The following is a 23,744-nucleotide window of genomic DNA, read 5'->3' as shown; positions in this document are numbered from 1 at the left end:
GGTTTTGGGACGTTTACTTGCACATATAAATCAAGCAAGCAATTCTTGTATGATAGATCCCGTACATTATAGCGCGAGAAAAATGCACCAAGATGGGACGAGAAAAGCGCACAGACGCAGCGCGAATCAAATTTATCGTAGTTCGACGAACAATAAACAAGAAGACATACTTGGACAACAGGGGACACATACATTGAACGTTTAGTAACAGATAGTATTTTCACTTAAGATGTTTACTCAAAGTGTGTACGAATATTCATATACATTATATCAATCTTCAGAGTCTATCTTCAAAGGATGTTAATCTAACGACTCTATCGTTAGAGTTTTTAATTTCAATGTGTCATGCAAGACCATTTGGACGCTGACACTCTTTGTTGACCAGGCATTTTTTAGGAGCGTGCCCACGAGCCTCCCTGATCTGGCAAAATCCTTGTGGCATGGTCATCGAGCCTTCTTTGACGATGTTGCTCAATAAGGGTAGGGCTTCGGTCGTGGTGAAGATATTCCACGCCAGAGGACGTTTGACAAACTCTTTGGACGTCAGTGCAAGGAAGCGCAGCTCGAGAAAAAACGGCAGCATAATAGCGCGAACGTCGGGCTGTTGATCGTTCTCCGTGACGCGTGACAGTGCCTGATCAAGCGACCACTTGTACACTGCTGTCACCATTGATACCTCTGGAACATTGGTCGCGTGGCGGAGGATGAATCTTACGGTGAGCTCGGTAGAAGAGGTGATCTTCGAAGAGCTAATCACCCTGAGAGTGTCCTGAATGATGAATGTGCTGGCGTGGTCAAGCAGGTCTTCTTCACCTATGGTGAAAACGTAGTTCAGGAGAGGACACACGTCGTCCAGCTTCATGTGGCCTTTCACGAATGACACGCATCTCTCTTCCAGTTTAGGGACGAGATACTTGGCAGCGGCGGTCCGCATGCACAGGGCCTGATGCACGTTAGCCACTTCCAGACGTCCGCTGTAGAAGTACATGCATTGCGAAACAATCAATAAAGCAGTTGGCTTAAACAGTTTCCCTCAACGTGGTGTCATGTCTGTTAAGCTCAGTCTGCTGTGTCATGAAACACCGTCATACATGTTGTAGAACATAAGGCCTTTTCTGAAACAATGCTAGTCTAGCATACTGGGGGGAGGGGGGCAACAAGAATTCAGCACTGGATTTTATTCAAAGTTGATGGCAATAATTACTATTGAAATAAAATAAACCCTTCCAAATGAATAAACTTATTAAATATTATTACATATATAATAATGCTATGTGGTAACATTATACTGTTTCGGGTTGTGTTTGTGCTATACAGGATGTGGATGGTGCCTGGAGAATCGGCCAGCTGTGGCTTTACACCGTTTTCAACAAAACGGAATGCTTCAGCGCATGATTCAAGCTGCAATTAGAGCATACAAAGTTATCTAAAGGTTTTCGAGAATAAATTATGGCGTACTCTTAATCTTTGCCTGAACACGACAGCGATGTTTTGTCCCAACTGCTTAGATAAACCACTTAGCGCGTACTTCATAGTGTTTGATGTTACTCGACAAGCTTAGATGGTGCATAACTACAACGCAATTGATTAAGTTCAAAGTGGCGTCCGTCGGTGAATGTTTCGCACAAGCCGCACTCTATGTATTATGGGTAGCATGCTTTGAACCAGGGAAAAATGTCTTCGAACTTGCTATGCACCCATTAAGTGGTTGTACGGGAAGGCCGGCAGTAATGTGTGTCCCTTTTCTAGAAAGTGGCCTGCCTCAAAACCACGAAGTCGTTATAATCACACGTTTTGACGCCCGATGGCAATGTACGTGTGTACCACGCATTATTACTTCGGTATCAAAGGTTACATTGTGAAGCATGTATACAGGACGCCTTTGTAAAGCATAAACGTTTTTCGCACAGCATTTACAAGCGGAAAAAAATTATATCACTGTATTTCCAAGCAGAAGCGTTGCTATGCGGTAGAACACCTGTTTGCAACGCAAACAGCCAGGTTAGATTCTCACTCGGTTCCAGCAATCTTATTTAATTATTTTTTGCATCTTTCTGACTTTGTTTTGTCACTCAAAAGATTATTTTTCGCTCGGAACCAACTATGCCGACGCCAACACCGCACTTTCTGCAAAACGAGCTCTTTAGCGCTATCTCGTTAAAAGTTCGCAGGCAACTTGATGGGCTGCCTATATGCAGCACTGGTCAACCAGTTTTTGAGACGAACTACAAGCTCAGCGAACACACAGCCTTCATTTTTGGGCCCGTGGTGTTACTGACAAGGATATCAAAATACTGGACAACTACAGTTGGCTGATCACCAGAAGACTATCGATCGGGACAGCAAGTGATGTGGAACCATGAAATTCAACGTAGGAGGTATGAAGAAAACTATGTAGGAAGTTAACGTAAGAGGTAGGAAGAAACTATCGGGATAACGCGTTGGGAAACTCCATGCTTCTATTTGAAAATAAATTTTATGCAGTGACCCCAGGATTTCAGGGGGTTTTTATGTCTAAAAAATGTGCAGGCACAAAAGAGTGCACAAATGTTGCCGCAAATTAGTTCCATGTATGATATCGCAAAGAAGAAACGCAGCGGAAAATTCACGGCAAAGAAAATCATAGGGAGGGAGGTTTCCATTGCACCACACTCAACCGAGCGACAATTTGCTGGTAACGTTTGGCACAGGGGAAGATGAAAGAAAGTGAAGGCAAAGCTCAGCGGATACTGAATGAAAGTGATCGACAAAATGCTCGTTCACATAGGTGAGAAATACGGGTTGGGTCCATCATCCTGTGAGTAGGGCGGAGACAGAATTTACCTCAAGAGGCCTCTGACGCCTTCCGGGTGCAAGTCAGTGATCACTATGCGGTCCTCTTTGGCGAAGTCACCATAAAACATGACCTTGAACACTTCATTCTGCAAAGCCAGGATCATCTTGTGAGCCTTGAAGGTCGCCTTTGTGCCCGGGAAATGGGAACTATCCACCACGATCTCCACGTCGGCGAGGTCACCGGAATCCAGACATTCGGTAAAGGAAAACACCTGAAAAGAGGCAAAATGCACACTGCGATGACGCCAATTCGTTATAGAGCGATCACAAGTGCGATCGATTGGTTTGGAAAACTGTAAATGACACACGTAGCGCATTTCAATAAAACTTTGAGTTAAGAGATCGTCAAATAGAATGGAAACTTTTCGACTGTTTTCTGTTGGAGGTGTACGAGCATAAAGTCATTGTATGAACGCATGCAGGGATGGTGAGGAGAAAAAAAAAAACAGTGCTAAGTAACGTATCTCAGCGGCCGGCAGTGGTCGCTATAAAAGGTGCATCACCTATATTATTACGCAAACGAAGCTTGAAGGCACAAACGGTAGCAAACTACTGTGTGAGAAAAATTAATTTTGCACTTTTTAATAAATTCTAGATTTATTCAGAGATGAGAAAAACTGCATTCGTTACCTCGGCACCCGTCGCAGCCTCTTTGATAACTTCCTCGGCATGGAAGGGCGGACACGGGTAGGAGTAACTGCAAATATTTCTTGACATGCTACGAATGTTCCGGTAATCTGGAAAGGAAAACACACAAGAAAAAATGTATTGCAGCCGAATTTTCTTTTTGGAGCCACCAGCCAGGGTCTGGCAAAGCGGGCTCGCCCTTCCCCACCACCAAACTTTCTTTCAGCATGACCTACACACTACGAAATGACACTCGACCACATTTGGCTACCCGAATCCTTCCAGAAATAAAGATGATCCCCCCTCCCCCCAAAAAAATTAAAAAAAAAATGTCTGCCTGCAACCTTGCCACCCGCTGATTGTCGAATGGTTGTGGTACTCGAGTGCTTAATCGATGGTTGCGTGATCGAACACAGGCCGCGGCGACCGCATTTTTGTAGAGGCCATAATTCTCGAGGCATTAGCACTTTGATTAAGGCGCACGTTAACGAACCACAGCTGGTCAAACTTTTCCGACCCCTCCAATATAGTGTTCCTCATAACCATATCGATGTTTTGAAAGGCAGACTAAAGGCAACTATTAGGTCGATGTTGACTGTTGAAGTAGCGTTCCGGAAACCTCGTAGTATTACTTTTGTGCTAAGGAAGGGCCTATTTTGAAATAAAATGACGTTTTAGTGGTTCGTATCAGGTTAGCGCACTTCAAAGTACCCACCTCAAGAAGCGGACTGACCGAACCAACTCACGTCACTGCTGCTGTGCATATCTTTGTCCGACTTTACTGTGCTAGTAGCAGCATACCGAAAGCAGTGGGAGCCACAGCAGCAACAATGGCCACTGATCAATTTCCCACCACTGGCTCGAAATTTGCAGGCGTTTTTTGTTTTGTTCAACTGGGCCACGCTAGATAGCACCACCTGTCCATTGTAACTACGCGAAGATTAGATTTTTGAACCACTTGAGCCATTCCCCATAATCACGTCCAGCGGTTATTTTTTTCATGAATCAAACAGAAACGAACATGCAGCATTTTATTGTGTCTCTTGATGCCCAGAAGGTTCTTTATTTAGTGCAGCTAGGCCGATTACTTGTGATTAATTGTATGCGGTCTGTCTGATCTCATCGGGATCATTCTGAGAATGCCTATACTGCGACGCATGCGTTCTTGTGCATTTACTTTATTTTCTTGGTAAGTACGGCATTGGTATTGATAATATTGTCATTTTAGATAGCACGACACCGGGCATTGCCTTCTACACACGTGACAGGATCCTCGTGGCGCTGCAACTGCAAAAAGGGTTATCGATGTTGTTTGCATACACAGAACTCATATCATAGAAAAATAAAATGCGCAAGTACACAACGGTGGGCACTGAGAGATCATTGCGAATTTCCTGAGAATTCGTGCTTCTCTGACAGTTGTATTCTCAACCTATGAGTGCGCTGAAAAAAAAAGGAAAACAGAAATGCCACAAAGGGATTTGAAATGGCTCTAAGAATCTCATTTTGTGTGTACATGAGACCGCGTGTCCTTATCCGTCAAAATACAAGAATTTTTTCATTCAATCGGGAAGTCTTACATCGCAAAATAATTTACAGAAGGAGGTCCCAAAGCTCTAGGCTGCAAGGGCACCTTCTCTACTAAATAGACAAACAAAATATCAATATCAACTTGGCAACGACGATTAATGTTCAAATAAGCAATAACACTTGACAGCAAATGTAATAAAACGCGATAGCAAAATACTCTGCGATACATGTTGCAAGGATTCAAACTATGAAGACAAGCAGGTTAATATAAAAGAAAATGCAGCGAACCAGTTCAACTACTAACATGCAGTATTGTAGAAAAGATAGAACATATAAACAGAGTAGCGATTATACTGAAAATCTGACATGCACATTGATAATAACAAAGCAAGAAAATTAGTTGATATGTCACAAAACGGGAAATTTGCTAAATGTTCAAACACAAGAAAAGAGGTTATTTTATTATAATATTTATATAAAAATAATTACAGCAAGATATAGCCAATTTACCAACATAAATTAAATTATTTAGAGGTAAATTAAACACGAAAACAATTTATTTTTAAAACAGCCTAGACTACTACAAAGCTTAACGTTTCCTGGAATACTGTTGCAGAAGAACATTGCTGTAAAACCACAAATTAATCTATAATAATTACTTTTAATTTTTGGTAACAAGAAATTTTTGATGCTAATTGTGTTTTATTTTGATTAGAGAGTTGTCCTTTGCCAAAAAATATTGAGGAAACGGTGAAGCGAAGGGAATTGTATGTAAGGATTGCCATGTTAAAAGTAAAAAGTTATGTGAAAGCAGGTGCGTAGCCAGAAATTTTTTTTCGGGGGAGGGGGGTTCACACAGACCCGACGGGTGGGGGGGGGGGGGGCACAGGCATCAGCTTTTTTTCTGTGACGTCACTATGGGCAGTAGTTCAAACAGATTGTGGACATGTATATCAAGACATAAGATTCCCCCTCTCCCCATGCGTATGGTTGTGAAGAGAGTAAGTAATAGTACTCTAAGGATGATTGATTATTATGTGGGGTTCAACGTCCCAAAACCACCATATGATTACGAGAGACGCCGTAGTGGAAGAATCCAGAACTTTAGACCACCTGGGGTTCTTTAACTTGCACCCAAACCTAAGCACACGGGCCTACAACATTTCCACCTTCATCGGAAATGCAGCCGCCGCAGCCGGAATTCGATCCCGCGATCTGCCCGTCAGCAGCCAAGTACCTTTTGCCACTAGACCACCGTGGCGGGGCAAGAGCCGCAAGTTTTGCAGCCATCAATGAATTTGGCTTGTCCGCCTTGAAACTTACGGTAATAGGATTCGCTATTGAACAACCAATGCTCCGGACGAACGCCGAGGTATGGTTTAATAATCAGCATAAATACGCACGCAATTGGCGAACTTCCCGTGCTATAGTATTAGAAAGAGCTGTTTCGGCACTGGTGATAAGAACTACAAAGACGATAACAATGCGAAAAGCATCCTCCGTAATTTAAGAAAAAAGAACACACGAAGCCCTACTATAACTAAAGCAGTCAATAGCACCGTGAAAGCCTCCTTGATCCCCCACACACCACCGTGTTTGTTTTGTTTTTTTCTCTCCACCCTTCTGCGCAGAGCTGGCGCCCGTCAATGTCGCAGCCTGGTCGCTGCGTGTCATGTTAGCATCCAAAGCTCTCGAGAGACCAAGCGGCAAGCGCACACAGATAGAGGGCGATACACGTGGTACGGGCGACCGAAGCGGCGCCAAGGAGAAGCGATAAACGGTGTCGCCACAATGTCGCGCCATGCGTCTAGACAAAGTGGCGCTTGGCCCCTGCCAGCGCCGCGACACAAGTAGGCGATTCGGGCGGAGGCCGGAGAAGCCTGGTTATGGGCGCGCTGTACGCATACCGTGGTCATGCGGTAGGCTTGCATGCGTGCTGAAGCTTGTTGTCGGAAAAGGATGCGGCGTAGTTGGGGGTGTTCAGAACTTAAACGCGAGCAACGGCCGCGCACGCCTTACATTAATAGTTCGCGTAACCGTTATTACCTCTGTAATAGCACTGCTTTTATTGGACGTACCAGTAATGTGCATACTTGCACATGTAATCCATAATTTTGTTTTGGCGCAAATACTCTTTTACAAGGAACGAAATGAATGCGATAGAAGCGGTTGCCGAGGTCGGATCAGCGGCTACGGTGCTGACCCGAAGGTCACGGGTTCAAACCCAGCCGCGGCGTACGCATATCAATGGAGGCGAAATGGCAGAGGCGCGTGTACTGTGCGATGAAAGCGCAGGTTAAAGAATAAAAGTCAGTCCGAATTTCCGCAGCCCTCCACTACGCCATCTCCCATAATCACATCCTGGTTTTGGGACGTAAAACTCCAGCGCGGTAAGAGTATGCAATCTAGAAGTACACGTTGTTGGGCAAGTCAGTTTATGTTCGATTAGGAGTCGCAGTTGTGGCTCTTTCGAGCAAAATAATAACGAGGGAAGGAGCGCAAAGCCATAACCGTGGCTTCGATCTGATTGAGGTGTAATACACACTGATATTGAAAAAGAAACGTCATGTACTACATAAACACGGACTATTCACACTTGATGCATCTGTACATGAAGATGCACCACCGAGTCCGTGTCAACGTGTCCTGTCTTATAGCAGTTCACGATCATTAATACATTTGTGTCACTCATACGGTATTCCCTCACCGGCTTCCAAATGGTGGCTGTGGTGGTTAGACGGAAACGAAAAAGGCACTTGATTTGTGCAGTGCCTTGAGGGCGTCGGCGAAGCAATTAATAGAAAAGGTGGAGACATAAAGGAACGAGAGCACTCGGCGCAGAAGGCGCGGCAAAAAAGGTAAGAGAGAAGAGAAAGCTGGGAAGACTGTTAGAGGAGTCCGAGGACGGGGCACCAACCGGCGAGAGCTACGCAACTCAAGGACATCGCAGTAATACATTATACAACCATTCGGAACGAAATACACGGAGAGAATCTCTGCCAAATGACAGAGGCTCACAAACAGACACGTATAGATACAGTCACTCGCGGACGCTTTCAAAGAACGACACGCGTGGTGCCGCCTGCTACCGACGAAAGCTGACCTAAACGAACTCAACTGAAATGCACTTCTGCTGCCACTTACCCGACATTGCGTAGGAGCAACCAAACGATCTCCGAAGTATCGAAGCGTGTAAAATCCTGCTTTGAGCCAACAAAAGAAATGCGGAGTCCGTCGAAGAGGGTAGAGCGGACAACGTACCTTACAACTGCTTGCTCACTTCGAACGAGCAACTGAAAAAAATTCCGCCAATCACACAACTCGCGCTGCTCACACGCTCCTCCACAAAACTCGAAACCACATGCTGTGATCTCTAAGAGAGTATGGTCATTCTTCAATGTAGCCACGCTAACGCTTTAGAAAATGGCGCTGCACGTGTAGTCACGTGTCTTGCTCTAGTAGCCAATCAAAAGCGCTGCAGCAGCTCGAAACGCCTGACTGCACCCTAGCCAAACCTTCAGAAATATCGCTGTGTTTACTGTTGCGGGAAAAGTACCGCATTCGTTTTCCGACCACCTCCCGCTCTTTTCCCATTTCAGCGCGCTTGCGAGCTTGTGGTGATGTGATCATTTCGTGCCGTAAATGCTTCTTCTCGGTCGTGTCTCGCACTCTCCCCTCCATGCTCGTCCAGCTTTTCTCGGCTGGCAGCATACGTAATGTGCTTTGGAAAGTGCATTGTAATTCGATAGCTTCAATGAGCTAGTTTCGCAGCCGTTCCGGCTTCAGGGTCGATATCAGAATTTGTGTCCTTGGTTGTGAGTGGAAAATCAGCGTAAAATCTGTGACCGAAAAATCGGGAATGACGCTTATGTGATAAATAGAAAAAAAAAAGCAAATCCCACATACCACGGGAATTGATGTCATGCGAAGCATGCGGAGGCAAAGTGACCGGCGTGATTTTACGGCCGAGCGAAACGTGACAAAATGACGCTAAAGTTATGTACAAATGTTCCCACATGTGTATGTTGAGCCGCCGCATACCTTTTATCTAGCCAGTTGTTTACAGTTGCGTAACGGTGTCAAGAGCAACATGCGTTCGTTGGGTACATAGGTAGTATGTTAGTTCTGTTAGTTCAACGTAGACCCATTTCAGTGGATCTATGGCACTATCAAGGGCGGCACCATTAACTGGTGGCACTCAACTTGGGGGTGCCGCCGCTGTCGCGTGTTTTGGCAGTAATGATGGACGGCATGATCGACTGGGCAAATAATCCAGCTCGATAGCACAGCTCCGAGTTCACCCCTGAACGACGGGTTCATCGGATAAAGACGGCGACACTGAAACTGCAGGACGAGAAGTAATTCAACAAAATTCGACAGTGGAATTCTTAGCAGATTTGAACAACTACGCATAGGGTATTATGGGCAACTCAAGAACTTCCGCTTCTACCTTGCTCCCCTTCCTTGCCGCGTCAGCGCAGATTGTGTTCCAATCACGGATTTGGAAGCGTTGCTCTACGCCAGAGTCACTCACTCGAGGACTCGCTCGCACTGTCCATTGGCTGCTCCGACTCTACCATTGAAATTCAACATTAAATTATCCACTCAGCGCCAGTACATATATCTATGCAATCGTGGAGACCTGCATTGGAGTTTTTTTTTGGTTGGGGTGGGGGTGGGGGGGGGGGGAGGTGGAGGGTATTTGCACGTTTGTGACATCAGATGTCCCTTGGTCCACACCTGTCTAGAGTTTCTGTATATGCTACATTCGGGTAGCAGAGTTGCCCGGGTGCCACACACTCAGCCTTTGACGTGTTCAGTGCACGCTATTCGTCGAGCGTCATCACGTGGTGATAGGCGGTTCATTTGCACTGAGGAGAAGCCGACACTGCGAATGCTTAGCAGATTCCGGGCAGATCCGGTTAGGTTGACATCGATTGTTGTCGCCATGCTTCTTCGTTACTGCCATGATGCCTGTTTGTCGCGAGAAATGTGGTAAGAAGTACGTTCTGCGTTCAATTGTACTATGTACAGCCCATGTGATCAGCCGCGGGTACAGCGGTTTTTGCTATAGAAAGATGAGTGTTCGGTGAGGAAGAAGTGAACAATCGCCTTCTTTTATCTGTCCATGGCCTTGCAAAATTTCCTCTAGTTGTATTACCCACAGATGCAGCGAATTAATTTTACATGCAGAGTTGGTCAGTCAGCACCGGCTGCAGACGTCCAAATCGGTCTGACGGGTAAAACGCTAAAAATATAAATAATCGAATCGGCAAGGTGTTGCAGCTAGCGCTAACTTAATGAAGCTTTTATACCTAAAACTAAATGAAAGTTGGACGTGACCGGGCTGTTCAACAACGATCCACAGCTGTCGCGAGCCACGATTGTAACACGAGCGTAATACAAGAGCCGCGCTAACAGGGGCGTAGCACGGCCACTCTACGTCACTATCCCCAGCTCGATTTATTTATTTATTTATTTATTCATTCAGTTACCCTCAAGGCCCGAGGGCATTACAGAGGGGAGTGGGTACATACATACATGTACAGCATACAAAGCAAAATACAACAACTGAAAAATTGCAATCATCACTTGCTACAGGGTTGAACTGAGGCTACGTACAAATAAAATTAGTGACGGCAGTTTTAAATAAAGCGGCATCTTTTATTAAGCTAAAACAGGTGGTTTCCTCACGCAGTTAAGGAATGAGCACAACGCAACAAAAAAAAAAATTCATCCCCAATTGGCTCGATAGCGATCAAAAGTGCTAAAATAATTCATCATCATCATCATCATCATTATCATCATCATCATCATCATCATCAGCCTGACTACGTCCATGCAGGACAAAGGCCTCTCCCATGTTCCGCCAGTTAACCTGGTCTTGTGCTTGCTGCTGCCAATTTATACCTCCAAACTTCTTATTCTCATCTGCCCACCTAACCTTCTGTCTCCCCCTAACCCGCTTCCCTTCTCTGGGAATCCAGTTAGTTACCCTTAATGACCAGCGGTTATCCTGTCTACGCGCTACATGCCCGGCCCATGTCCATTTACTCTTCTTTATTTCAACTATATTATCCTTAAACCCCGTTTGTCCCCTAATCCACTCTGCTCTCTTCTTGTCTCTTAAGGTCACACCTACCATTTTTCTTTCCATTGCTCGCTGCGTCGTCCTCAATTTAAGCTGAACCCTCTTTGTAAGTCTCCAGGTTTCTGCTCCCTAGCTAAGTACCGGCAAGATACAGCTGTTATATACTTTCCTCTTGAGGGATAGTGGCAATCTACCTGTCATAATTTGAGAGTGCTTGCCGAATGTGCTCCACCCCATTCTTATTCTTCTAGTTACTTCAGTCTCGTGGTTAGGCTCTGCGGTTATTACCTGCCCTAAGTAGACATAGTCTGGTACAACTTCAAGTGCACTATTACCTATCTTGAAGCGCTGCTCCTTTCCGAGGCTGTTGTACATTACTTTCGTTTTCTGCAGATTAATTTTAAGACCCACCTTTCTGCTCTCCTTGTCTAACTCCGTAATCATGAGTTGCAATTCGTCCCCTGAGTTACTCAGCAATGCAATGTAATCAGCGAAGCGCAGGTTACTAAGGTATTCTCCATTAACTCTTATCTCTAACTGTTCCCATTCTAGGCTTCTGAAAACCTGCTGTAAGCACGCGGTAAATAGCATTGGGGAGATTGTGTCCCCCTGCCTTACACCCTTCTTGATTGGTATTCTATTGTTTTCTTTATGAAGCACTATGGTAGCAGTTGATACCCTGTAGATTTCTTCCAGAATGTTTATATATACTTCATCTATACGCCCGGATTCCCCAGTGTCTGCATGACGGCTGATATTTCTACTGAATCAAACGCTTTCTCGTAATCTATGAAGGCTATGTATAGTGGTTGCTTATACTCTGAGCATTTCTCTATAACCTGATTGATAGTATGAATGTGTTCAATTGTTGAGTAGCCTGTTCGAAATCCTGCTTGTTCCTTTGGCTGATTTAATTCTAATATTTTATTTACTCTGTTAGCAATTATCTACTACAGAGCAATTATACTACAGAGAGCAAGCTGATCGGCCTGTAATTCTTCAAGTCCTTGTCATCTCCTTTCTTATGTATTAAGAAGATGTTAGCGTTCTTCCAAGACTCTGGTACCCTTCCCGTCAGGAGACACCTCGTAAACAGGGTGGCTAGTTTTTCTAACACAATCTGTCCTCCATCTTTCAGCAGATATGATGTTACCTGATCCTCACCAGCAGCTTTGCCTCTTTGCATGCTCTCCAAAGCTTTTCTGACTTCTTCTATCATTACTGGTGGGGTGTCATCTGGGTTACTGCTAGATCTTATAGTAGTAAGGTCGTGGTTGTCTCGGCTACTGTACAGATCTCTGTAAAACTCCTCCGCTGTTTTAACTATCCTATCCATATTGGTAGTTATTTTGCCTTCTTTGTCCCTTAGTGCATACATCCGACTTTTGCCTATCCCAAGTTTCCTCTTCACTGCTTTGACGCTTCCTCCGTTTTTCAGAGCGTGTTCAATTCTCTCCATGTTATACCTTCTTACATCGCATACTTTACGTGTATTAATCAACTTCGAAAGCTCTGCCAGTTCTATTTTGTCTGTTGTACTTGACACTTTCATGATTTGACGCTTCTTAATTAGGTTCTTCGTTTCCTGGGAAAGCTTGCCAGTGTCCTGTTCGAACTACCCTGCCTCTAACTTTCACTGCACACTCCGTAATGATACTCGTCAGATTATCATTCATTGTATCTACGCTAAGGTTGGTTTCCTCCCTAAGAGCCGAGTACCTGTTCTGCAGCGACACTCTGAATTCCTGTACTTTCCCTCTCAGTGCTAGCTCATTGATTGGCTTCTTGCGTATCAGTTTCTGTCGTTCCTTCTTCAAGTCTTGGCGAATTCGAGACCGTACCATTCTATGGTCACTGCATCGTACCTTGCCAACCACTTCCACATCCTGCACGATTCCTGGGTGTGCAGTCATTATAAAGTCTATTTCGTTCTTATTTTCGCCATTAGGGCTCCTCCATGTCCACTTGCGGTTTTCTCATTTTCGGTAGAAGGTATTCAAAATCCGCAAATTATTACGTTCTGCGAATTCTACTAGTAGCTCTCCTCTGGCGTTCCTAGTGCCGATGCCATCATCTCCTACTGCCTGGTCTCCAGCCTGCTTCTTCCCTACCTTTGCATTAAAGTCGCCCATCACTATAGTATACTGTGTTTTTACCTTACTCATTGCCGATTCCACGTCTTCATAGAAGCTTTCAACTGAAGCGTCATCATGGCTGGATGTAGGCGCGTAAACCTGTAATACCTTCATCTTGTATCTTTTTTTTTTCAGTTTAATTACAATACCTACCACCCTTTCATTAATGCTATAGTATTCCTCTATGTTGCCAGCTATGTTTCTGTGAATTAGGAGCCCCACTCCCAGTTCTCTTCTGTCTGCCAAGCCCCGATAGCAAAGGACGTGCCCATTCTGTAGCACAGTAGAGGCCTCCCCGATAGCAAAGGACGTGCCCATTCTGTAGCACAGTATAGGCCTCATCTGTCCTCCTAACCACACTGAGCCCTATTATATCCCATTTAACACCCTCTAGCTCCTCGAATAGTACAGCTAGACTTCCCTCACTAGATAAGGTTCTAGTGTTAAACGTTGCCAAGTTCAGGTTCCAATGGCGACCTGTAGTCCAGAGATTCTTAGCACCCTCTGCTGCGTTGCAGATCTGACCGTCGCCATGGTCAGTTGCTTCGCAGCTGCTGGGGACTGAGGGCCGTGAGTTATTTGACGTATGCATGTGGGAGGTAGTGGCCAGATACTGCACCAGGGTGGCCAATCCTTCTCTGGTGAGGGAGTGCGTTCCCGGCGGTGGTTACCGGTGAGGCCGCACCCCAGGCCTCTTAATGCAGTTCCATCAACATGCGGATTTTTTTTTCCGGTTGGGAACTGCACGGCACCGGGATTTGAGCCACGGACCTCTTGCATGCGAGGAGGATGCTCTAACCACTACGCCATCGCCGCACCCGCTAAAATAATTACTAATCTGTAAATCGAAAAAGCAACGGAAAAGAAGCCGAACATAATGCATGATTAACTATAAATATATATCTCTCGCGTGGCACAATCTGCTTTTTGCCATCATAAGTACCCTTGGAAAAATCGGTGGTGCTCCTCTAGAATGGCGGATATATCAATTACGAGAATACGATGAAGAGACACTCCCCTAAATTTTTATCTACACAGGTCTGATTTGGCACAGTCTACCCTATAGTATATGCATCCACTGCAGCGAGAGTTAATCCCGTCATCATTTCCTCTTAACATGCAATTTATCTACAAATAAATGAAAGGGACTGTTAGAAGCACCTCTCCGTCTATAGGTTGGCTTAAATGTATCCCTTCCGGTGGTACTTTCCATTGGAGCCTCTGAGAAAGGATATTTATTATTTATTTATTTCGACATACTGCCAATCCCATCAGGGATTTTAGCAGGAAGGGCGTCAACATAAAAATTCGAATAGGTACACAATAAACACATACATCGCGATAAAGTACAGAATGAAACTAACAGAATCGGATCATTTAACAATTTCAGATCAAAGAAGGCATAAAACATTAGTGTAAAGAAAAGTTGTCAGAAGAAAATAAATGCAGCGACTTGGTTGACACATTGGTTGACATATTGGCATATGCATCAAGAAACACAACAAGAAATCACAGGAGCGTTTGCGAGGCCGTATGGGATTTTCCAAAGGCAACAAAAGGAATAGAATGTTAAGCTGAGGCATAAGTTCACTTTATTTCAGACCATATTAGCTTGCTAGTTTTTTATTAGTTCTATTTATTTTATTTCTTATGTATCATTTCCCAATTGGTCCTTTGTTCAAACATCCTTGTCAAAAAAAAAAAAAAACAGGCCTGCGCGGTGTAGGCACAGCACAGTCACATCGAAAGCTAAAAGAATGGCTTTTCAGAGCCTTTTCGAAGCAGTCATAGGGTAACAACTGCAAGCACACTTGCTTAGTACCCACTAGGGCATTAATAATGAATTTTTGGGTAGTAGGTTGGCATTCGCCATACTATTTTTCGTTATTCTCCTGAGAAGCGTAGTATCCGCTAAACACTTGCTAGAAATTTTGCCACTTGTCCATGCAGTGACTGACGATGATGAGGAATGATGGCTGAAGTGGGTATGCGCCACAGGCAATAGGGGAACAAGAACAAGCTTTTGTGATGGTTTGGAGCATTGGACGGCCCACTCGTTGCGCTATTCGCATCGCGCGACGACTGGTTGTTCTTTCGCTGTTTTAAAACACTTTACAAGTCGTATTGTCGTGGTTGCTTTCCTGACATCAAGCCTGGCTAAGGCAAGTTTGACAACAAGTCACAAGCACCGGTGTATCTCGGTGATAGAGTACCGGGCTGGCACCCAGTGTACCAGGGTTCGCGCCCGACTGTGCCATTAGTGCCATAGGTCATGCCTGCCTAAGGCAAGTTTGACAACAAGTCACGAGCACCGGCGTATCTCAGTGGTAGAATATGGGCTGGCACTCAGCGGACCCGGGCTCAAGCCCCACTGTGCTATTGGTGCAAAATCTTTCGGGTCACGCGCGGTTGTGTTTCGCCGCTGCCGTCGGGTACGCTGATTGCCAGCCCAATATTGTAACACTGAAGATGGCGCCGTCTGTTCAATTGAAAAGCGTGCAGAACATTGGTAGCCAGCGCTCTGTCCTGTTGTCGTTCTTTTCTCGTATACCCGCACCGTGTGTCTTATTTTTGTTAGTTTCTTTTTATACGACCATTGCCCATATTACAGAATGAGAATGTGAAACACGTCAGCGTATTTGAATGAGCACCATCACTTGTTGTCAGCGACGCTTCTATGCTCCGTGGTCGAACTGCTTGCTACGGACCATCACAATGCGCCTTGCCGTTCCGACGACTGTAAAGCCCCTAAGCAGTGTCGTCTCGCGTCGCCGGGTATAGAAGGAAGGAGGAGGAAAAAACCTTTATTGATGCTGGCTGTGCCAGATAGCCCTTATCCCCACCGGGCTGGTTGACATCCCTAGTCCGGGACGTCACTAGTCGAGGTCGTTACCCGAGCCCGCTGGACAAGAGTTCACTGTTCCTCTAGTGTGGAGCTATTGAGTAGGGTCGTCTCTCAGTCCTCTTTGGTGGGGTTGGGAAAGGGGGTTTTTTGGGTTCATTTGACAGGCCTAGACCATATGTTAAGTGTTGGCCACTTCCCCATAGTACTGGCACTGCCCGCTTATTTTTAGGTCGTAATATTTGAGTATGGCTGGACAGAGCAGCGTGTTTGTCTTTAGGCGCCGCAGGACGCGCTCCTCCCCGCCCCAGCGAGAGTCCCTTCGCTGGGGCGGGGTACAAGCGGCGTTGCTCAATGTAGTATTCTTTGATTTTTTGAAACCGTGTTAAAGGTGTGGGACGTTCAGGTCTATCAGGGGAACGGGGAGTTTCCCGGGAAGTAAGCACGCGGGCCGCTGCATGTGCAATCTCGTTACCCTGTAGACTCGCGTCGAGCATCGCGTCTCGGCGCACGCTCTTCGCTGGACGGGCTGGCCATTCCCCGCATGGAGCATCGCGTCTCCGATGCGGGTTGACTGCTCAGTAGTCGCACCCATGCCATCAAGCGCCGGTGTCACCAGAGTGTCGCACATCGGCAAGGGACGAGCGAGACGTTCTGCCGGGCGAGACGCGGGCGTGTGCACGGAGGACCACGGAGCCGGGCGAGGTCCAGGGTGGCCGAGGATCGGGGGGCCAGGGGAGTTGCTGGCTGAATCGAGGATCGCCAGCGGTGCCGAGCCGTACCGAGAAACGTGCGAAAAAGAGCTCGAGGGTGTAGGCCACGAAGGCAGAGGAAGCGGTGCGCTGCTCGAGAGGATGAGTTCCTGGCAGCGTTCCTGAGCCGGACGTGAGACCCGTACGTGTCGGCCAGGTCGAGCTCCGGTGTGTCTGTTCAAGGTCCAAGGCCGAGACCTGCTGAACGGCTCCTGCCTGTGTGCAGTGGCCGGGAGCAGGTTCGTGGGCGAGGCTTACCGGGTGTGGTCCTCGTGAGCCGTGGCCTGATCCTGGACCTCCGGAGTTGCGACCCTGACTGCTGGGTTGGCCGCGTCGTCCGACTCAACGGCGCTGCACACGGTAGCGTATCCGTGCGCCGTCAGCCGTTCCACCCATGCCATGAAATAAAAAGTTCATGATAATCCTTTCTCGTCCGCTATCAACAAACATAGTGACGAACTTCCTTAATCATCACACCGGGATAGGGGATCTATAGTGCAGTCATCGCCGATAAAAACACATGGGAACATTTAAATAGCTTTGAAAATGGACAACTATATCCATCTAGCCGAAAGCATATCATGCCTTTCGTGGGAGACCGCATCTCACGGTCTCACCGTTGGAGACCGCATCGCCTGGAACATCAACCTGTTTGTCGCCTACAAAAGAGCTGCGATCTACCGCGGCGCTTCGTGGGCTCGTTAGCTGTGCTACAGCACAGAGCAGTAACCCGCTTACCTTTGCCATGCAGGTTAGTAAACAGTAGACTCTGTTCTCAAAGAAATCAAGCAATTACTTTTTGCTACAGCTGCCGAGCCCACGGTGCTGCTTTTTAGTTGTTGTCGAGTGTGCTGACGTCATTCGTTCCTTGCTCATGTTATCGGGCGACGTCGAGTCAAATCCGGGTCCTAAGACAACCGCTATACTCGACGAATTGCATAAAATATCAGCTGGTCAGTCCAAACTAATTTCAGAAGTGACCTGAAAGACCAACTTCTAACCACGAATCAAACTATCGCCCAGTTGAGTCAGCGGATAAATGATGTTGAAAAACATTGTCAGAGCCTTATTTTGCTTCGCACAGAAATAGACAACATAAAGACCAACACAGCCCAGACAGCTCGCCAAGTATTCGAACTCGAGACACGTCTTGACGATGCCGAAAATCGATCCCGGGGAAACAACTTGGTATTTTATGGCCTGCCCGAGCCTAGTAATTCAGAAAGTTACACCCAAACCGAAGAATTGGTCATACAGCACTGTCGTGACCACCTTGGCCTTACAATAAATCCAAAAGAAATTGAAAGGGTTCATCGCCTAGGCCGTCACCCTCTCGAGCGCGGTCGCCCCATCATCGTTAAGTTTAGCTTCTATATACAAAACGAAAGAAGCTGTTCTTTCTAATGCTCGAAAATTAAAAGGGACTAATTACAGTATCGCACAGGACTTCTCCCGTTCGGTCAGAAACGCTCGTAAGCATTTGGTTGCCTTTGCCAAAACTAAATCTGATCGCTTTCAACTGTCTTACAAAACACTTTCTATTGGCTCGAAGAAATATATTTATGATGAAGTTTCGCAATCAGTCAGAGAATTCAAATAGCAATCAACGGGCTGTAAAAGAAAAAAAACCATCATAGCAAAGTTCCTCGGCAAACCTTACATTGTCTGTAATATTTACTAATATTCCCAGTTTCTTGCCGAAACGTCAGCTTGTATCAAATGTTGTCTTATCATCTACCAGCAATGTGCTCATATTAACTGAAACGTGGCTACATAGCAACATCAGTGACGATGAAGTTCTAGCCGACCTGCCTAACTTTCATATTTATCGCAAAGATCGCACAGATGGACGTGGGGGTGGGGTCCTTGTGGCAGTGAATCAGCAGCTATCATCTTCAGTATTACACATCGATTCGGACATCGAAATATTATGGGTCATCTGCCGCGCGGTACCACGAACCGTACTTTTAGGCGTTTGCTATAGGTTGCCCCAAAGTAACCTCGATTTCCCGTGCAAACTGAACAGCATTCTAAACACTCTCACAAGAGTGCATCCAAACGCTGACATCGTTCTCTTCGGAGATTTCATTTATCCTCGCATTGACTGGCATAACTACACAACTTTTAGCCCAGAAGAAACTAACTTTGTTGATGTGTGTCTGAACTTCAACCTCTCGCAGTTTATAACTGAACCAACGCGTGTCGCACAGAGCTCGTCAAACACCCTAGATTTGATACTAACAAACAACCCCGACTCTATGACATCCATTACACACTTAAGGGAAATAAGCGACCACAGGGTTGTTCATGCAACCTTTAACTTTGCACCGCTAGTATGTGAAACTTACAAAAAAACAATTCGACTTTATGATAAGGCCAATTATGAAGCTATCAACAGCGAGCTAACCCGCTTTTTCCCGGTATTTGAGACACAATAGTAATCATCCAGTGCAAGAAAACTGGTTGCTTTTCAAGAGCAAAGTGCTAGAGCTAATTGAGAAGTATATTCCGGTATGTATAGTTTCCGTGTTAACAAAAACAAACCATGGTTCAACAAATCACTGAAGCGACTAGAAAATAAGAAAAAAAAATATTTCCGAGCTGCTAAACAGAGCAACAACCCACTTCTGTGGGATAAGTACTCCTCCGCGGAAACCGAATACCTCACGGCAATACAAAACGCTAAGCACAAGTTTTTTCACAATGACCTTTCTTGTATGCTAACACGAAATCCTAAGAAATTTTGGCGGGTGATTAACCCAAAACAAACACACACGATAACACTAGCTAATGCAAACAAATTTTATAAGTAACACGGAATGTGCGGACGTATTTAACACCGCCTTCGCAAGTGTATTTACTAATGACCATGCCATGCCTCCGATTGTACTAAGATCTCGGTGTATTACCAGCGAACTACCAATGCCTGACATTGTATTTTCCATTGATGGCATAATATCTTGCATAGAACGTCTCAAGTTAACATCATCAGCTGGTTTTGACGAAATTAATTTGAAGTTTTTACTTAATACTAAGAACATTTCGGCTGCTTTCTTGTGTATTTTGTTTTCTCAATTCCTTTCAACAGGTCACTTGCCCGATGACTGGAAAGTGGGAAAGGTCGTACCCATCCATAAATCTGGCAGTAAGTAGTCACCTTTAAATTATCGTCCAATCTCGTTAACAAGTATACCATGCAAAATCATCGAAAATGTCATTTATTCACAAATAATTACCTTTCTAGACTTAAATGATTTTTTTAATCCTTCACAGCACGGTTATCGCAAAGGTCTATCCTGTGAAACTCAGCTAGCTAACTTCCTTCATGATTTACACTTTAAAAACTTCTGTAACCAGCAAACTGATGCCATCTTTTTAGATTTCGCTAAAGCGTTCGATAAAGTGTGTCTCATCAGCTCCTTCTTTTTAAACTTTCTAGCTTAAACATTAACCCTAACATTCTTAATTGGATTGCAGCAATTTTGGGGAATCGCTCCCAATCAGTTTTTGTTAATGAGTGTGTTTCTAACCCTCTTCCAGTTATGTCCGGTGTTCCCCAAGGTTCGGTGTTAGGTTCTCTACTTTTCCTAATATTCATTAACGACTTACCTTCGCACGTTACATGTCACATTCGCATATTCGCCGATGATTGCGTCATTTATCGTACTATTACCAATCCATCTGAGCACCAAGCACTTCAACATGATCTTAACTCTATTCAAGCATGGTGTGACCATTGGCTCATGAAACTTAAATAAACTAAATGTTAATCATTATCTTTCTCACGTCGTCAAAACCCTTTAACTTTTCCTTACACACTCGGTAATGTTGACTTGGACAGAGTCGAATCTTATAAGTATCTAGGTGTAACATTGTCATATGATCTAACGTGGGGTGCGCATGTCACTAACATACTAGTGGGCGCTAACAAATAACTTGGATTTCTGAAACGTCATTTACGCCACGCTCCCAAACACCAGAAACTTCTAGCCTACAAATCTATTATCAGGCCAAAGCTTGAGTATGCGGCTGCCATTTGGAGCCCGCCTCAGGCTTACTTAACAAATTCACTTGAGGCACTGCAGAACCGCGCGGTACGATTTATTCATTCATCATATTCATATAATGTCAGTGTGTCATCATTGAAAAAAGAATCATCTGTATTAACTCTTGCACTTCGTCGTCGCATTGCAACCCTAGCTCTGTTCCATAAGTTCTATTACAGCTCACGTGACCGACCGGACTTTATCACCACTCCAGCCCGCATATCTCATCGCACCGGTCACGCCCTACAAGTCACCCGTCCACGCAGCCACACCAAGACATTTTCTGCCTCCTTCTTTCCACGGGCATCATCTGAATGGAACGACCTTTCCCACAGCACTGCCGCCATTACCTGCCCGAGTTTATTTTTACAAAACGTAACACATTGTCTGTCTCGCAATTAACATACATGGTTAGCATTTTTTTGTATAATTTCTCTACATCCACCCCTTATGTAACACCCCCTAGTGGGGTCTTTAAGGTAATAAAATGAATAAATGAATGCCTTTCCAGAGGCCTTGATGAAGCAAACAGCAAACGCTAGACAATCTGCTGCCACCTGTGAGGCACTGTGCGACCCTTTATGGCCTTTTTATGGCCGCCTGGATCGCACACCGCCGCGCGCGCCCGATCCAGGCAGCTGTGGCCTCTAAGATGGCAAGCGCACGGCGTGTATCTTGGAGGCCATGCGACTCTCGCTTTAGATCAAAAACCTGTTTGTACCATTCGCGCGCGCGCATGTATGTGTCAGTGTTGCCATCTGTCAGACATTGTGAAAAACGTGTCTCGACTACAGAAGAGCGCCATTCTAGCAGAGGGAAGTGGCCAAACTGTCCAGTCATTGCATTACTATAGATACGTCACGCTTGCGTGTATAATACAAAATATATTAATAAGTATGCACTTAGTGGTTAAAGGGCGCACTAAAGACCGGATTTCGCTATCGCTTTCAACTCTTAAAGGCGAAGCTTCAGGGTCCATCAATTTTTAGGCCCGAAATGCATGCACAGTTAGTTTTATTGCTGTATTCATGTCGAGCGAAGGAAAAAAAAAACTACTGTTCACGCTGGTCCTAGAACGCATCACGTCGAACACTCGTCAAACATGTTAGGGCGTCCAGCAAAGTGATCCTCTGGAGCAATACGTAGCATAGTGAATTTAAGTGGTCACAAGTTCTCCACCCAGGAGGAATGCACGAATATGCACACTGTTTCGAACCATTTGATGAAAGACGCGGTACGTGACGAGCCATTCAAGTTGGCGTGCACATTTGTACACACCATGACTGGAAGCGTTAAGAAACTCTACGGCTGCGTCGGTGGTCAGCCTTTTGCTAGCGTGCACGCCTCAGTGACGAGCACGAGCCTGCGCGGACTTTATGCTGGAGTTTGTCAGCCCCTAAACCACTGTGTCACCAGTGCGGACCATATTGCCTTCGTATCCTGGTGCTTTGGCTCTCGCGTAAAAACCTTGGTATTCCCTCAGCGTGTGTGCCCATAGTTAAGTTTTCCTTCTCGTTCGTTGATCTCCTTGATATGAATTGAAGTCCCGTCAAGGAGATGATCGGCGTCGATGAAGCAGGAGGCAGGTTGGAGGTGATGAAAACTTGAAGGTATATTACAGCGAAATATTTACAGTCATATGTACATCTTGCCGAAGCACACTCACGATAACACAGGCATCAACAGCGTCTTACTCTTCTACTTAACTTTTCTTAAGTTAGAGCCTAGAACACTGTTACTACATACAACGTACTTAGTCTCACTGTTCGACCACCAAGTGGTTACGACCCAGACAAAAGTTGCTTCGTACGGAGTCGTACTGATCTATCAGTTAAATGATTGCATCCTCGAATGAAGAGAAACGGATTCCCTCCAGTCTTAAGCATCTTGCGGTAACAAAGAAAAAGGGGAGGGGGCCACTGCTGGTCCGCCTCAACATTCTATCATCCAATCTGTTTCAACTCAGATTAAGTCACTCCCTACTGGGCTGACCTTACTCTCGACAGCAGCGCTTCTACAGTTTAAACAGGCGTTTTGGTACTCTTTCTCATCATGTCTCTCTCTCTCCACCTCCCACGCGCTCAGGAATTCTAACGCTCGGGAGATATCGGCATTGTAGACCCCGTACATTCATGCCCTTTCCCACACCCAGCGAGCCGAGACGAACCTCCAAAGTCGGTGATTGAATGATTGCGCGCGGAACGTTATTGCCCCCGCAGGTAGCAAGCGGCCTTTGACTTTCTCCGCTTTCCTTGTGCTCGGGTCGTGCATCGCTGCGAATTTGAGCTGATCGCCAGAACAGAGCGTGTCGCCTACTCCCACTGAGCTCGCGCCCGGCCGCGGAGGCAGGACGGGGTCGCTTAATCCCATAGTGCGTTTGCCCCCAGCAGCGGCGACTTGTCTCTAAACCACAAACATTCCAAGCCGGTTGGCAGAGCCGGTTCGTTTCACATTGTGTGTTTGTCCCCAGCAGCGGAGGAGACGGACGTAGTTTGCATTCCAGGGGATAAGTGGTGTATAGTTACACGGGCATACCGAGAGAGAGTCGAGAAAGAAGCTTTGTATAACGTAGCTTCCCGCGCTGTCGTCCCATGCTTAAAGGAAGCAATTTGCGACCTTGCCGAGAGAGATCCGGGAAAGAAGCTTTGAATAACGTAGCTTCTGGTGCTGTCCCATCCGCACGATCAACTTATGAGCGGCAAAACATAACACCCATATTTAAGATTTCTTCATGCCTCGGTGCACGCTCAGCATTTGTCCTTGCTCACACTTGTGTCCGTGCTTGCACAGCTTGCATTCTCGTATGATGGCCCTGCCCAGGTGCTGGTCAAGTGGCCAAGGTACTCGGCTGTTGACCCGTAGGTTGCGGGGCTGCGACAGCCGCAT

The 23,744-nt window shown here is 45.8% G+C and overlaps 1 protein-coding gene across 1 annotated transcript; it reads right to left on the bottom strand.

Annotated features, from left to right (window-relative positions):
• Window positions 1-343: 343 nt before the first annotated feature.
• Window positions 344-23,744, bottom strand: LOC142767764 (BTB/POZ domain-containing protein 6-like). Its single transcript, XM_075869996.1, has 4 exons — window positions 23,627-23,744; window positions 3,466-3,572; window positions 2,824-3,047; window positions 344-974 (listed from the first exon to the last, which is right to left on the bottom strand). Exons 1-4 carry the CDS (start codon window positions 23,742-23,744, stop codon window positions 344-346), a joined length of 1,080 nt encoding a protein of 359 aa, XP_075726111.1.

The sequence above is a fragment of the Rhipicephalus microplus genome, chromosome 7 (assembly GCF_043290135.1).
Source record: "Rhipicephalus microplus isolate Deutch F79 chromosome 7, USDA_Rmic, whole genome shotgun sequence".
In the NCBI taxonomy this organism is placed as follows: Eukaryota; Metazoa; Arthropoda; class Arachnida; order Ixodida; family Ixodidae; genus Rhipicephalus; species Rhipicephalus microplus.
The sequence above is the reverse complement of the archived record's forward strand: the minus strand, read 5'-3'. Positions and strand labels throughout refer to the sequence as shown.

Coding starts and splice junctions, on each gene's coding strand:
- LOC142767764 (XM_075869996.1), bottom strand. CDS start 23,744: ATGCGGCTGTCGCAGCCCCGCAACCTACGGGTCAACAGCCGAGTACCT. Junction 3,573..23,626: donor GTGCAAGCACGGACACAAGT/GTGAGCAAGGAC, acceptor TTTCCTTTCCAG/ATTACCGGAACATTCGTAGC. Junction 975..2,823: donor GGCGTCAGAGGCCTCTTGAG/GTAAATTCTGTC, acceptor GTACTTCTACAG/CGGACGTCTGGAAGTGGCTA.